Genomic DNA, 17,185 nt, shown 5'->3' with positions numbered 1-17,185 from the left:
ACGCTGGACGAACTTATTGACATGGCCATCCGTCTCGACAACCTGCTGGCTGCCCGCGGACGTTCGGAACAGGTCCTGTCGTTTCCACCTCCTAGCCCTCCTGCTCCTATCCCTATGGAGTTAGGGGGGGCAGCGTCAAGGGGAACCGGAGGAGGAGTGTCCTCCTGCACCAGTTGTGGTCGGCGAGGGCACACGGCCGACCGGTGCTGGAGGAACTCTTCTGGGAGTCGGGAAGGCAGGCGGAACACTACTCGATCACCCCAGGTGAGTCAGCACCAGACTTACCCAGAGCTTCCTGTTAGTCATATGTATGTGTTAACCTATTTCCCTGGGTTTTCTCCCTCTCTACAGCATAAGGCGCTAGTCGATTCAGGCGCAGCTGGGAATTTTATTGATCGGGGTCTCGCATTAAGGCTAGGGATTCCCCTTGTGTCGTTAGACCTACCTTTCCCCGTGCACTCCTTAGATAGCCGACCATTAGGGTCAGGAATGGTCAGGGAGGCCACGGTACCACTGGACATGGTAACGCGGGGTAGTCATAAGGAGCAGATTAGTCTGTTCCTTATCGACTCACCTGCGTTTCCAGTGGTATTGGGAATTCCCTGGCTAGCTCAGCACAACCCGGTGATTTCCTGGAAACAGGGGGCTCTTAAGGGGTGGTCAGAGGAGTGTTCAGGCAGGTGTCTAGGAGTTGCCGTTGGTGCGACTACGGTGGAGAGTCCAGACCAGGTTTCCACCGTGCGCATTCCCTCTGAATATGCCGATTTGGCTATCGCCTTCAGTAAAAGGAAGGCGACCCAATTACCACCCCATCGACGAGGGGACTGCGCGATAAACCTCCTGGAGAACGCTGCACTTCCTAGGAGTCACGTGTATCCTTTGTCCCAGGAGGAGACAGCGGCTATGGAGACATATGTTACTGAATCACTGGGACAGGGATACATTCGGCCCTCCGCATCACCCGTCTCCTCGAGCTTCTTTTTTGTGAAGAAGAAGGATGGCGGTTTACGCCCGTGCATTGATTATCGAGGTCTAAATTCCATCACAGTGGGGTTTAGTTACCCACTACCTCTTATCGCTACGGCGGTGGAATCATTTCACGGGGCACGCTTCTTCACAAAATTGGACCTGAGGAGTGCGTATAATCTGGTGCGTATTCGGGGAGGAGATGAGTGGAAAACCGCATTTAGTACTACATCTGGCCATTATGAGTACCGCGTCATGCCATATGGGTTGAAAAATGCTCCAGCCGTCTTTCAATCCTTCGTAGATGAGATTCTCCGAGACCTGCTCGGGCAGGGAGTGGTAGTGTACATTGATGACATCTTGATCTACTCTGCCACCCGCGCGGCGCATGTGTCTCTGGTGCGTAAGGTACTTGGGCGACTGCTGGAGCATGACCTGTATTGCAAGGCGGAGAAATGTGAGTTCTTCAAACAGGCCGTTTCCTTCCTGGGTTATCGTATTTCCACCTACGGGTTGGTGATGGAGGATGACCGCGTTACAGCCGTGCGTAATTGGCCGACTCCGACCACGGTGAAAGAGGTGCAGCGGTTTTTAGGGTTTGCCAATTACTACCGGAGGTTTATCCGGGGTTTTGGTCAGGTGGCTGCTCCCATTACCTCACTGCTGAAGGGAGGACCGGTGCGCTTGCGTTGGTCAGCAGAGGCGGACAGAGCTTTCAGTCGTCTGAAGGAGCTGTTCACCAATGCGCCCGTGTTGGCGCATCCGGACCCCTCTTTAGCTTTCATAGTTGAGGTGGATGCGTCCGAGGCGGGGGTCGGGGCCGTGCTGTCCCAGCGCTCGGGCGAACCACCCAAGCTCCGCCCTTGTGCCTTCTTTTCGAGGAAACTCGGTCCGGCGGAGCGAAACTATGATGTGGGGGACCGGGAGTTGTTAGCTGTAGTCAAGGCTCTGAAGGTGTGGAGACATTGGCTTGAGGGGGCGAAACACCCTTTTCTCATCTGGACTGACCATCGTAATCTCGAGTACATCCGGGAAGCGAGGAGACTAAATCCGCGTCAAGCTAGATGGCCCTTGTTTTTCACCCGGTTTCAGTTCACCATCTCATACCGACCAGGCTCCCAGAACACCAAGGCCGACGCGCTGTCCCGTCTCTATGATACCGAGGAGCGGTCCGTTGAGCCAACTCCCATCATTCCACCTTCATGTCTCGTGGCACCGGTGGTATGGGAGGTGGACGCTGAGATAGAGAGAGCCTCACGGTTAGAGCAGACCCCTCCTAACTGTCCAGCGGGGGTTCAGTACGTGCCGGGAGGGGTCCGGGATAAGCTAATCCGTTGGGCTCATACTCTCCCCTCCTCGGGTCATCCTGGCATCGAGAGGACAGTGCGGAGTCTTAGAGGGAGATACTGGTGGCCCACGTTGGCTAAGGACGTGAGATTTTATGTCTCCTCCTGCTCGGTGTGTGCTCAGAGCAAGGCTCCTCGGCACTTGCCTAGAGGGAAGTTACAGCCCCTCCCCGTTCCACAACGGCCGTGGACACACTTATCGGTGGACTTTCTTACCGATCTTCCCCCGTCCCAGGGAAGTACTACGATTTTGGTCGTTGTGGATCGGTCTTCCAAGTCCTGCCGTCTCATCCCGTTGCCCGGTCTCCCTACGGCCCTGCAGACTGCGGAAGCCTTGTTTACCCATGTCTTCCGGCACTATGGGGTGCCTGAGGATATCGTTTCTGATCGGGGTCCCCAATTCACGTCCAGAGTTTGGAGGGCGTTTATGGAAAGACTGGGGGTCTCGGTCAGCTTGACCTCGGGTTTTCACCCCGAGAGTAATGGGCAGGTGGAACGCGTAAACCAGGATGTGGGCAGGTTTCTGCGATCATATTGCCGGGACCGGCCTGGTGAGTGGGCGAGGTATGTTCCTTGGGCTGAGCTCGCTCAGAACTCCCTCCGCCATTACTCAACGAACATGTCCCCGTTTGAGTGTGTGTTAGGGTACCAGCCGGTCCTGGCCCCATGGCACCAGAGTCAGACCGAGGCTCCTGCGGTAGAGGACTGGGTACAGCGCTCCAAGGACACCTGGAAAGCCGTCCAGGAATCGCTAAAGTTAGCAGGACAACGGCAGAAGAGGAGCGCTGACCAGCACCGCAGTGAGGCCCCCGTGTTCACACCGGGGGACAGGGTCTGGCTCTCGACCCGAAACCTGCCTCTCCGCCTGCCCTGTCGGAAGCTGGGGCCGCAGTGTGTGGGGCCGTTTAAAGTCCTGAGGAGAATAAACGAGGTGTGTTATAGGTTACAACTCCCTAGGTATTACCGTATTAACCCCTCGTTTCATGTGTCTCTCCTCAGGCCGGTGGTGGCTGGTCCCCTGCAAGAAGGTGAGGTGCCTGAGGTCCCTCCACCCCCTCTTGAGATCGAGGGGTCCCCGGCGTACACTGTACGTGCCATTCTGGACTCGAGACGCCGGGTGGGGGGCCTACAGTACCTCGTGGACTGGGAGGGGTACGGTCCGGAGGAGAGATGCTGGGTTCCGGTGGGGGACATTTTAGATCCTACTTTACTGAGAGACTTCCACCGCCTCCACCCGGATCGCCCGGCACCTCGCCCTCCGGGTCGTCCTCGAGGCCGGTGGCGGCGCGCTGCGGGAGCCGCGCGTCAGGAGGGGGGTAATGTCACGACTTCCGCCGAAGTTGACTCCCCTGCCTGTTCGGGCGGTGCTCGGCGGTCGTCGTCACCGTCCTACTAGCCGCCACCGATCCCTTTTTCGTTTGTCTGTTTGTTTTGTCTTATTAGTTGCACCTGTTTTTGTTTCGTAATGAGCTCCCCTATAATTAGGAGTAAGACCCGCCCTTGTTTTGTGCGGGATTGTTTTTTGTTACGTGTATTTTGGGTGTTTGGCAAGTGTTTCTCTACGCCCTGGATGTTCGGGCTATTTCAGTTCTTGTGGAGAATAAATATAAGGAATATTTTTCCCAAGCGGCTCTCTCTCTCTGCGTCTGGTTCTTTCGCCAACCTAGTCCCGCGTGACAAAAGATACCTTAATAGAAAATGACTCAAGTAAAAGTGAAAGTCACCCAGTAAAATACTACTTGAGTAAAAGTCTAAAAGTATTTGGTTTGAAATATACTTAAGTATAAAAAGTAAATGTATTTGCTAAAATATACTTTAGTATCAAAAGTATAAATAATTTCACATTCCTTATAATTTTTTGAACTGAAACTTTATTTAACTAGGCAATTCAGTTAAGAATAAATTATTATTTACAATGACGGCCTACCAGGGAACAGTGGGTTAACTGCCTTGTTCAGGGGCAGAACGACAGATGTTACCTTGTCAGCTCGGGGATTCAATCCAGCAACCTTTCAATTACTGTCCCAACGCTCTAACCACTAGGCTACTTGCCGCCATAAATACTAAACCACCCAGACTGCACAATTATTTATTAAAACATTTTTTACGGATTGCCAGGGACACACTCCAACACTGACATAATTTACAAACAAAGCATTTATGTTTAGTGAGCCGCCAGATCAGAGGCATTATGGATGACCAGGGATGTTCTCTTGATAAGAGTATGAATTGGACCCTTTTCCTGTCCTGCTAAGCATTCAAAATGTATCGAGTACTTTTGGGTGTCAGGGAAAATTTGGGGAGTAAAACGTACATTATTTTCTTTAGGAATGTAGTGGAGTAAAAGTAAAAGTTGTCAAAAATATAAATGGTAAAGTAAAATACAGATATCTCAAAAACCTACCTAAGTAGTAATTTAAAGTATTTTTACCTAAGTACTTCACACCACTGATGATGATGGTGGTGGTGAGAAGCCAGAAACAGACTGACTGTGGTCACCTTAATCATAGGCTTTTGGAACATTGTGTCTCTAAAAACAGAAAGTTTAGATTTCTATAGTCACTTGACAACGAGTATATTTTGATTGAGACGTCCAAACGTCGACCTTTTACCACAGGGAAGAGTATTAGGGCCAAGAAAAGATCAAACATAATAATAAAGGAGATGGGTGGTCGTACTTGGATTATTATTTTTTGCACGGCCTATTTCGAGAGAAAAGTGGCAATATTTCGAGAATAAAGTTGCAATATTTCAAGAATAAAGTCGCAATATTTAGAGAATATACTCGAAACTAAATTTCGAGATGCAAGCATTTTGAGAATGAAATGACTCATGGTTTGACAAACACCGCTCTAGCTCTGCCACTGAGCTAGAGCAGTGTTTGTCAAACCATGAGTCATCCCTAAATTATGTCTAGATCACAGCTACAGTGTTGTCGCGCAAAATGTTATGCAGCATCATCTGGATATGTGTGCCACAAAAGTTCAACATTCACCTTCTGCTACCCTTTCTGTCAAGCCATGGACACATACAGTTTGACACAAATGTTAGATAAATCCAATGTATGCACCACACAGAACGCACTGCAACTGCCTCGGCATGTCCCCCCCATCCCCAGTGAAAGTTGCGCACTGCTAGAAACTATTTTGACCACTCTATCGAAAGGGGAGACTCTTAGTTGTGTCATGGGACTCACGAAGTTTTAAATGTAGTTTTGTGCCTACCGAAAAAAGAGTGTAAAAAAACGATTATATATTTCCTGAGCTTTCTTATATCTAAAAATAGGACAGACATTTCAAAACCTTGTTTCTTATTATATATTTTGTGACTGTCTTTATTGCCATTTATGAATGTGTTATTCAATGCGTTTCTAGGGGCTATGGTAGTAAAGGCCAAATTCAAATTTGATCAAATAATTTTTTATACCCCTAAAGGTGTCATCAAATTCCAAATCAAATAGCTAAATAATCCATGGTATGACCATCTTAAAATAAGTCCATATGTCAGTTTAGAACCCCCCCTCCCTACTAACTGTGAGAAAAAAAACTATAATCCAAGTACCACCAACCATCACTGCTTATTTTTTTCCATCTTCACTTGGCCCTACTCTTCCGTAAAATTCGGTATGCTATAGCAGCGTTCCCCAACCACCGGGCACATTTGCTACTGGGCCGCACGGAAAGGACTTTTTTAAAATTATTATTATTATTTTTTTTTAAATACAAATAATAATTACACACAAATTGTAGGCTATTTGTGCAGTAAATACATTGAACTTGGTGTAGTCTGTTGGTCCTTTTCTCATCACTCTAATATCTCTATCACGCCCACAACAGTTTACAGATTCTGAATTTGAGTAATGTCTGCCCCGTGAATTCATCACGGTCTGCGTGAGCTAGCTACGTTAGCTGACATGAATAAAAACAATCAAACGTCGCTGGAGAGCTTCTTCGGAAGGGGTAAGGGAGCTTAAAGGCCCAACGACGATGTTAATAATGCAGAGACAGCAGAGCCCGAGACTGCAAAAAAAGAAAGCCTCATTCAATAGGAAATATGACGTCCTACCTAAAATATGGCTTTATTGCGACAGGTGACTCACATGCTCTAAGCCCCCTGTGCGTATTATGTGGAGATAGGCTATCGAACGAGGAAATGAAGCCCTCAAAACTGCTTCGGCACATCGAATCCAAGCACCCTGCACTTAAAGACAACCTGTTGAATTCTTTGAGCGAAGAAAACGGGAACAAGAAGGACAGAAGCAAGTCTTGAAAGACACCGCATCAACAAACGTGGCTGCACTGAGAGCCTCATACTTAGTGTCTAGCCGCGTTGCTAAGGCCAAGAAGCCTTTCACTATTGGCGAGGAGTTGATTCTACCTGCTGCTAAGGACATTTGCCGTGAACTCTTAGGAGATGCTGCAGCTAAAAAGATAGCACAGGTTCCTCTTTCAGCTACGACCGTCACTAGGCGAATTGATGAAATAGCGAAGGACGTTGAGGCACAATTGTTAGAGAGGCTTAACGAGTCACTGTGGTATGCAATCCAGGTCGACGAATCTACCGACATCGACAACAAGGCAATACTGCTTGTTATGTGCAATATATATTTCAGGACGATGTGCGTGAGGATAGGTTGTCCCTGCAGACTAACACAACGGCCACAGAACTATTCAAGTTTTTGGATGATTACATGTCAGGCAAATTTGATTGGTCATTCTGTGTTGGCGTATGCACGGATGGTGCTGCTGCCATGATTGGACGGCTGTCTGGTTTCACTACCCAGGTTAAAGAGTTTGCGCCTGATTGTGAGTCTACGCACTGTCATTCACAGAGAAATGCTGGCTAGCCGAAAAATGTCACCTGAATTTAACATCATATTAAATTACGTTATTAAAGTTATCAATCACATCAAAGCACACACTCTTAACTCGCGTCTGTTTGGGCAACTTTGTGAGGAAATGGACACAGAGCACAAACGCCTTCTCTTATACACAGAAGTCAGATGGCTATCCAGGGGGAGATCGCTTGCCAGAGTGTTTGAGTTACGAGAGCCGCCGCAGAGATTTCTTTCAGAAAAAAAGTTATCACTGGCAGCACATTTCAATGACGAGGAATGGGTCGCAAAATTCGCTTACCTGTGCAACATATTCAACCTGCTCAACAAACTCAATCTGTCACTTCAGGGGGAGAATGACAACTGTCTTTAAGTTGGCAGATAAAGTGGCTGCATTCAAAGCCAAACTGGAACTGTGGGGACAGTGAGTGGACAGGGACATATTTCACATGTTCCAAACATTAGCGGTGTTGTTGGGAGAGACTGAGACTGGGACGTCTTTCTCCCAGCTGTTGTGCAATCACATAGCTTCGCTGTCAACGGAGTACGAGCATTACTTCCCAACCGCCAAAGACCCACAAAGTGCGAGGGAATGGATCAGCGACCCATTTGTGAATGTCCCAGGTGAATCGTCCATGTCTGTGCAGGAAGGAAATCAACTCCTTGAGGTTGCAAATGACGGTGGCCTTAAAAGTATGTTTGACATTACTTAATCTCTGCCGACCTTCTGGATTAAAATCAAGGCTGAATATCCTGAGATAGTCACAAAAGCACTGAAAATGTTGCTTCCATTTCCAACATCCTATCTCTGCGAAGCGGGATTTTCTAACATATAACGGTAAAAATGTACGAAATTGCGGAGTAGACTGGACATAAGGAACACTCTTCGGGTGTCACTGTCTCCCATCACCCCTAGACCCCTAGTCTTGTTGCCTGGATACAAGCTCAGGGCTCCCACTGATTCAGCGACATGGAGAGTTGCAATGTTTTTATTATATGGTCAGTAGAGAAAAATATGCACTTTATGTTTTTAGAATATCATCACGTTAGACCTACTTAAACTAAAATGTTATGAAAAAGTGTCTATACTAAACTTCTAGGTCTAATCAATATTCCGGTCTTGTTGTGTTCCAGTACGAATCGATGTCGTCGACAACAGCGCTCTGCTGGACTTCCGGCAGCATGGTACCCTGGCCCAACCACAGTGGCTTACACAAGAGGGGAAAGACAAACCGGGGGATGAGGAGGTGACATTCTCCTGTGTACACAGTAACACGAAGAGGTACCCAACCATGCCGGTGTGGATAACCACTCCAACGGGGGAGTGCCAGATGTGCGTGGGGGCTGTTCCTAACCTGCCCATGCCCATTCTCCTGGGTAAAGATTGCCTTCTTTTCCAGGCACTGTGGAGGAGGGACCCGGGGAGATTCACGTGTGATGTAGAAGGGAGAGGAAAAAGGATGCCCCGCCACCAGAGGTGGCCACTGGGCCCGAGTCGGACCAGGAGGAGGGAGATGACCCTGTGCAGGGAAGCAAGCCATCGTCCGAGGAGGACTTCAGGCTCCCCTTTATGGAGGTGGAGGCACCAGACGGACCGCCCAACATGGGATTCCTCACAGGCCAGTTCGGGACGGCCCGGTTAGAAGACCCCAACTTCCAGAACGCGAGGGGCTAGGTGATCGCGGTGGATGTTGTGCTATTACCTGGGGTAATTAAGTGGCACTACCCCCACTTTGCCATCAAGCATAATTTATTGTATCAAGCAGTAAAGCACAATGTGGAGATAAAAGACTTGTTACTCATACCCACCCGGTATGTTAGGACTGTCTTGCAGCTCGCCCACACCCACCTGCTTGGGGCACACCTGGGGATGGAGAAACCCAGGGAGCGGATCGGGAATCGGTTCCACTGGCCCGGAGTCAAGTGCACCATGGAGGACTACTGCCGTACCTGCCAGATCAGAGCTCCGAAGGCACATTATAGAAACCCTGTGGTTCCCTTGCCCATTATAGGGGTGCCGTTTGAGCGGGTGGCGATGGATCTGGTGGGTCCGTTGGTGAAGACCGCGAGGGGACACCAATACATCCTGGTAATCATGGATTACGCCACTCGGTATCCAGAGGCAATCCTGTTACACACGGCAGCAGCAAAAGGTATCGCACGGGAGCTCTTCTATTTATTCAGCCAGGTGGGTATTCCACGGGATCTCCTGACAGACCAGGGCACTGCATTCATGTCTCGTGTAATGAAAGATTTCTGCAATCTGTTACGAATCAAACAGGTGAGGACCAGTGTGTACTATCCCCAAACTGACGGGCTAGTCGAATGCTTCAATAAAGCAGATGCTGAAGAAGGTCATCAAGAGAGACGGGAGAAACTGGGACCAGCTGCTGCCCCACCTGATGTTCTCGGTGCACGAGGTACCCCAAGCATCCACTGGGTTCTCGCCCTTTGAGCTCCTGTATGGCCGTCAGCCCTGCGGACTGCTGGACCTAGTCAAGGAGATCTGGGAGGAGCAACCGACCCCCCTTCGCATCATGGTGGAACACGCAGAGGAGATGAGGGAGAGGATGACAGCAACTTGGCCAGTGGTGAGGGAGCACATGGCCCAGGTGCAACTCGCCCAGGAGTGGGTATACAACCGCGGGGCCCAACCACAACAGTTCCATCCGGGTGAGAAGGTCTTAGTGCTGATCCCCACAACAGAGAGAAAATTCCTGGCTACATGGCATGAGCCCTACAACATCGTCAAGCGGGTAGCCGACGTCAAATATATGGTTTGCCAACCGGGGTGGAGAAAACCCCTCCAGCTTTACCATGTGAACCTACTGAAGAAGTGGCATGCACGAGAGGCGCTGTGCTCAAAGTAGACCCGGCCAAAGCAGATCCCGCCCACTGTCAAAGTTACAAGGCCGTGTTCTCCGAGGTGCCGGGTCACACGGATCTCGTGGAACATCATAGAAAAAGTGAGTAAACAGGCATACCAGATACCAGAAGCCTGGAGGGCGGTGGTCCAGCGGGAAGTGACAACAATGCTAGAGATGGGTGTACTGGAGTAGTCCCACAGTGAGTAGTCTAACCCTATAGTGCTGGTACCGAAACCAGACGGAACCGTCCGCTTCTGCAATGACTTCCGGGGCCTGAACGAGGTCAGTAAATTCGACCCCTACCCCATGCCCCGGGTGGACGAACTTATCGACCGCTTGGGGAAGGCAAGATACGTCAGCACCCTGGACCTGACGAAGGGGTACTGGCACCCCGGTGGGGCTATACTACTACCGGGTTCTTCCTTTCGGGCTCCACGGGGCCCCAGCAACTTTTCCAAGACTCATGGACCATGTCCTGCGCCGCACTGTGAGTACCCTGCTGCTTATTTGTATGACGTAATCATGCACAGTGACAGTTGGGAGTCCCATCTCTGTAGGTTACAGGCGGTGGTGGATGCGCTAAGGGATGCGGGGCTGACCACTAACCCCCACAAGTGCAAGCTGGTGTCATGACATTGCCCTGCTGGGTGAGGTTTATGACCCCCCCATAAATACCTTTCCCCCTTTTCTCTCCACTCTACAGAATGGACTCTTGGAAAGCCCTGTGTTACCACAGAGAAAGTATGTTACCATCAAAAGGTTGGGAAATGGAGCAATATTTCCCTTTCTCAACCAGTTGAAAGTGTTTGTTGGTACTTAAAGAATATGATGTCAGATCAGTTGTTGTCTTGGACATTATATCTGATGATAACATAAATTGTATATTGGAATGTCTACACATTCTAGTTATCAGATTCACATGGAATTGTTGTGCAATTTAAATGTTTAAATATGAAACTATTTGTGAGAAGATGAAGTGATTTTTGCTTCTAAATGAGAGAATTGTTTTCATAAGTAAACTTATGCTCACTCAGTGGCCACGCCCAAGTGAACAGACATTGGTTAAGAACTATGAAACACGCCCTTCTCTCCCCCAGTACAAAAGCCCGTTGACGGAAGTCAACCTCAGTTCCCGATGATGTGAGGACTGGTGTTCATACGTTTAAAAGGGCTATAATTTCAACTTCAACCTAACGAAATTAACATTTAGTTCCAGAAATGTTAGGACTGCTGTCCTAACGTTTAAAAGGGCAAAATTCAACGTGGAGGTGACAATCACCACGCTGGAATGGGGAATTTAGACTAGACCAGCCAGAATACAGTGCGAGCTGAACGATTATTCACTAAAGAAGAAGTGATACCTCCTTGACGTTGAGTTATCAGCTGCAATTGTAAACATACGTCGCTTAGGAAAGGACAGACAATCTCTGAAGAATGACAGGGTACTTTAACGTATCTGCTCTACAACAGTATGATCAGAAAGATTCTTCAAAGGACAATGGTGATCTCTGCTGGTTAAACCAGTCTTCCATGTTCGACCAATCTATCGAAGAGCAGCTCAGAGTAAATATATATCTTGCATTTTCCTTTTCTGAATGGGCAGTTATTAGAATGCATACGATTCTATATTTACGGTAGAATAGCTTCTCAAGGTCCAATAGAGACCCAATCCCTTTGTCCCTCAGTCTTCTCGCTCTTTCATTCAAATCTAGCCCCTTTCCTTTGTGTAACCAGCCGTCATATCAGGTTAGCCCACTAGGGGCTTTTCATGACATGATTAATAATGTATGATCTATCCTGTGTGTATATATATATGTAATTCTGTGTGATTATTTCGGTATTTAGTAAATAAATAATTAAGCCAATTTGTGTATTGCTGACTCAACTTGTTAGCCAGGGTTCGTGCAGATAACCAAGTACTTTACAACCATCAGAATGAGACTGAATAAGGTGACGATTAATAATTGACTGCTATTGATATTAAAGATTTTCAGATCTTTAAGAGAGTGGATTCGGGAGATAACCGCTCTATATAAATGAATGCTTCCATAGTGCCCCAGGTTATTAATGGTTTAATTGTTGCATGATTTAATTCAATCACATTAGGTAATCGATTTGATAAAATAGCATGTCATATCATTTAATCATAGTCAGAGACACAACATTGGGCTACTCCGAGGTGGAGTACCCGGGCTATCAAATCTGGCAGGTAAATGTGAAGCCTCAAGAAAAATATCCCGCTGCAATTATTTAATGGCCGGTCCCCCGAACCAAGAGGCAGTTTAAGTTGTTCCTGGGGTTAGCAGGCTACTACAGTCAATTTGCACCTAACTTTGCCGCAATAGCTTCTCCCCTCCCCAGACATAACGAAGGCAGCGCGATGGACAGAGGACACAGACGCGGCGTTCCAGGCCCTGAAGGACGTGCTATGTTTGCAACAGGTACTCGTCACCCCGGACTTCTCAAAAACCTCCTGGTCCAGACAGACGCGTCTGACACGTCTTGTCCCAAGAGCAGGAAGGCGAGGAGCACCCCATCATCTATGTCAGCAGGAAGCTCCTCCCTAGGGAGAAGAAGTACTCGATTGTCGAGGAGTGCCTCGCCGTGATGTGGGCATTGGACACCCTCAAGTATTACCTCCTCGGGAGGAACTTCACCCTGATCAATGACCATGTCCCCCTTGTGTGGATGGCAAGAGGTAAGGACACAAATGACCCGCTGGTTCCTGTCCTTACAGCGATGCTCTGTCATCCACAGACAATGCGGATGCCTTCTCCAGGAGGGACGCAAACCTAGCCCTGAGCACGCCTCCCTCCCGGTCAGTGGAGGGGACGGGGGGGACGGTCTACCCCAAGGGTTTCTGATAGAGGGGAGATACGTGCCGCGACGTTGGCTCCCTCTGCTGGGAGTACATGGGCTGGGCACCCCGACGCTGATGGCCCCAAGTAGAGCTAATTAGGGGAGAGTGCCAACCAGCCGTGCACGCCACATAAAGGGAGCACCGTGGCACACTGCGAGGGAAGACCGAGAAACAGACACGGAGCAGAATCTGAAAAGAAGGACTGAGCCAAACCTAAGTTATTTTGTTGTTATGTTTATTTTGTTGTCTAGTAAAGTTGTGTTTTCTGACTAGAACCTCCCTGTCTCTGTGTTAATCTCTGCACGCTCAACCCCACACCCCATGGTTTACCACAAGACTCAAAAACAGGCAATAGGCTATAGCTGGCTTCGTAGTTTTTCTGCTAAGTTGAGTGCGGTTTTAAATGCACTTAGAGGGCATCCAGACCTCCATGCTACCCGCTATGGGAGCACCCCGCTACGGTCCCAAGTCAATGGGAGCCGGCATTAGTGATTTATGGAGGTTTTTTTTCTAAGTTTAAAAAATTACGAAGTCCTGTTCATTGCACTATGTTTTTTGGGCACCTGGTATTATTTTTAGGTTACCAAGCCCCCATTTTCAAAACGGTTTTAAATGCATTTATGGGGCATCCAAACCTCCATGCCCGCTATGGGAGCACCATACTACGGTCCCAAATCAATGGGGGCTGGCATTAGTGATTTATGAAGGTTTGGGGAAAAAACTCCTTACTTCTCAGAAATCGCTCTATGTTTTATTTTTAGGTTACCAGGCCCCGATTTTCAAAAATTTTATAAATGCATTTAGGGGGGCTACAGACCTCCATGCCTGCTATGGGAGCACCCTACTACAGTCGCAAGTCAATGGGGGCAAGCATTAGTAATTTATGGAGTTTTTTTTTTTAAGTTCAGAAAAACGACTAAGTTCAGACATCTCTGTTCGTTGCACTATGTTTTTCAAGCACCTGGTATTATTTTTGGGTTACCAAGCCCCCATTTTCAAAACAGTTTTAAATGCATTTAGGGGGCATCCAGACGTACTAGGCCTAGCTACCACACAAAGTTTTGCTCAACAAAAATACAAATAACCCCACTTAACACTGATCTAAGGTCCGTTTTAGGCAACTTCTACACAGAGCACAGATGAGGGAATTATATACTCACTATATACTCCCTATACTCACCTGACATAGAAATCCCTACTATGGGCAGAGACTGGAAGTCCATAACGATTGAGTTGCCCTGTGAGATGGAACAATAGGAACATCCACACATTAAGACAATGTCCTGGCTACGTGTTCTGTGAGAAGCTCTAACGCTAACTGAAAAATGTCCTATGGAAATGTCCTATGGAAATGTCCTATGGAAATGTCCTATGGAAATGTCCTATGGAAATGTCCTATGGAAATGTCCTATGTAAATGTCCTATGCAAAATATTGTCAATGACAGTTGCTGAGAATTTTTTTCAAATAAAGAATTGAATCATTACTTGTTTCAATTCAGAAATTAAACCCACAATTCCTTTAACCATGTATTACAAAATAGATTACAGTGCATTTGATCTTGGCGTCAAACTCCTTCAGGAGAGCTCATTGTTCGAGCAATGAGTCAATTATTACCCTTATTGATCAACGTCAGGCAGTGAGTGAGATACATACCAAATCTGACATGGGAAAAAAGCAGAACCAAACAGATGGAGGCAGGGCTGGTGGGAAACAAACGATGCATAGCGGGGTGGCAGATATGTTACAGCAGCAACATTAAGCAGCAAGAAAAGCCTATCGCATAGCTTAGCGCAACAGCCATGCAGGAGAAGAGAATGTGTGAGCAGAAATTGTCAACTTAAATAGACCACAAAAATGAGGTTGGAAGAATTTGATTTCATCTGACCTTCCTACCTGAACTGGCTTTGCATAGTAGTTAGTGGTAAAACATCACAGAGCTCTATGAAACCACACAGCCACTATGCCCGAGAAGGCCATTCTGTTTACGGTAATGATGATTCAACTGATCTCACAAATGTATCATCTAGATTGTAGAGATATCCATAAACAGGCAGAACTCTGTGATTTTAAACCAAAATCTATGCATTCCTGGTTGAGATTTGTTTTCAGCAAGCATATCAAGGAAGTAAGGTACATGATGCACAAACTCTCAAGTCCAAGCCACAGAGAAATAATTCTTACTGTAAAAGAAGAGGAGCCCACATTACGACACACCGTACACGCATCAACCTGGGAGGCAGAGTAGTAGCCCACACAGCCCTACACCTCTCAACAGCTGGCCCCATTTCATTCATACAAACAGACGCAGGACACGATAGTGCTTTCCACTTACCAGGTGCGCTGTAGCAGGGTAGAGCCAGAAGAACTGCACAAATGAAACAAACAAATGTTAAGAAAAGTCCAGAGATTGTACAGACAAATTCAGAGATTGATAGAGATTGTGCAGAGATTGATAGGAATGGTCACATACCAAACATCAGTAGTGGAGTGGTCATGTTGACTCTTACCATAAAGCACTCTCACTCTACAATGAAAGACTAATATGTACCCTCCCCTCCCTTGTCACGCCTGCTCCCGCTCCGCCTCCCTTTTCATGCCTGCTCCCCGCGCCCCCTCCCTTGTCATGCCTGCCGCTCCCACTCCCTGGCGCTCAAGGGGGCCCATCATTACACATCATTGCTTTAACCCTTGTGTTGTCTTAATGGTCAAAAATGACCCGCCACTATGTTTAACAGCAGAGAAAACCCCCTAAATGATATTTTCTCAACTTAAAATTTGATGACTTTTCCAAGAGTGACCCCAACATTAGAAAAAGTGAAACATCGCCTTTGTTCATATTTCCATGAAAGCTGTACAAAAGGGTACAAAGACACATACACACACACACACACACACACACACACACACACACACACACACACACACACACACACACACACACACACACACACACACACACACACACACACACACACACACACACACACACACACACACACACACAATGAGAAATTGGGATGATGTGTGCTACTGATTGAACTCAGACAAAACTAAAACTTTCTTGTGCTCGTGCAGCATCTCCCCCCACAACTTCACACGACTTAGGTTCACAGACAAAATTTCACCAAGACAAGACTGAGACAATCAATATGTGGTCTCGAGACCGGTCCCGAGTACTACAACATTGTCACACAGGACACCAGATAAGACAGGATAATTACACCAGAAAGGACAGACTGACCCTAGCCCCCCGTCACATAGATTATTGCAGCATAGAAACTAGAGACTGAGAAGTAGGGGTCAGGGGGAACTGGGTAAGGGAAAGAGGGATACTAGTCAGTTGTTCAACTGAATGCATTCAACTGAAATGTGTCTTCCGCATTTAACCCCACCCCTCTGGATCAGAGAGGTGCGGAGGGCTGCCTTAATCGACATCCACGTCATCGGCGTATACATTTTAAAAGGAAAAAGGAAGAATGGCAGGAAAATGTGAGGAGGACCAGGGGACCGGAGGCTGAGAGGGCTATTCTTTGATTAATGAGACTAGGTCAATAATAGGGCAATTTCAGCTTTACTCATCTGTGGGGCTACTCAGTAACCACCACAGGTTGTGCGTACACCACCATTCCACACTACCGATACCGTTCCATTTATTCAAATCCAGCCATTACAATGAGCCCGTCCTCCTATAGCTCCTCCCACCAGCCTCCACTGACCTGAGCATACAATTAAAGTTGGTAATTTCCAAATGGAACCACATTCATAATTATTTCCGCACTACTGTTTGTCCCAAGCAATGCAACTCATAAAGTAGGAACGTGTCCACAGTTGATGAGAAAAGGATTTTAGGGGAATTACTATGCAACCCACCCTGGACCTTTTGCCAAAAACACATTTAGATAAAATTGCATCATCTAAAAGAGATAAGGTTCTTACGTAAACACCCAATAATGTATGTTGCTTCCTGTACTCAGGGACATTTCACACTACTGAGCCAAACCAAACAAGACAAATTAAGCTATATTGAGCTAATCAAAGACTCACATCTTGCGACTTAGATATTAATAGTCTTGGATGTGGCCTCCACTCAATAGAGTTCTTGCGCCTGGTTTTTCTATATTTTTCTATAAGTAATACAGCTTCACTTGGAATGCTTTTCCAACCGTCTTGAAGGAGTTCCCAGATATGCTGACCACTTGTTGGCTGCTATTCCTTCATTCTGTGGTCCAACTCATCCCAAACCATCTCAATTGGGTTGAGGTCGGGTTATTGTGGAGGCCAGGTCACTCCATCTCTCTCCTTCTTGGTCA

The 17,185-nt window shown here is 47.4% G+C and overlaps 1 protein-coding gene across 1 annotated transcript in view; it reads right to left on the bottom strand.

Moving 5' to 3' along the window:
• The window catches only part of LOC139547694 (uncharacterized), a 54,144-nt gene extending 38,710 nt beyond the window's left edge, over positions 1-15,434 (bottom strand). The window contains exons 1-3 of the mRNA XM_071356686.1: positions 15,346-15,434; positions 15,208-15,240; positions 14,054-14,111 (exon numbers count right to left, since the gene is read on the bottom strand). Of these exons, the coding sequence (XP_071212787.1) occupies positions 14,054-14,111; positions 15,208-15,240; positions 15,346-15,385 (131 nt within the window). The 5' untranslated portion in view covers positions 15,386-15,434. The remainder of the gene's footprint in view (positions 1-14,053; positions 14,112-15,207; positions 15,241-15,345) is intronic.
• Positions 15,435-17,185: the final 1,751 nt, after the last annotated feature.

This window comes from Salvelinus alpinus, chromosome 21, assembly GCF_045679555.1.
Source record: "Salvelinus alpinus chromosome 21, SLU_Salpinus.1, whole genome shotgun sequence".
NCBI classification, from domain to species: domain Eukaryota; kingdom Metazoa; phylum Chordata; class Actinopteri; order Salmoniformes; family Salmonidae; genus Salvelinus; species Salvelinus alpinus.
This window is presented reverse-complemented; position numbering and strand designations above follow the sequence as displayed.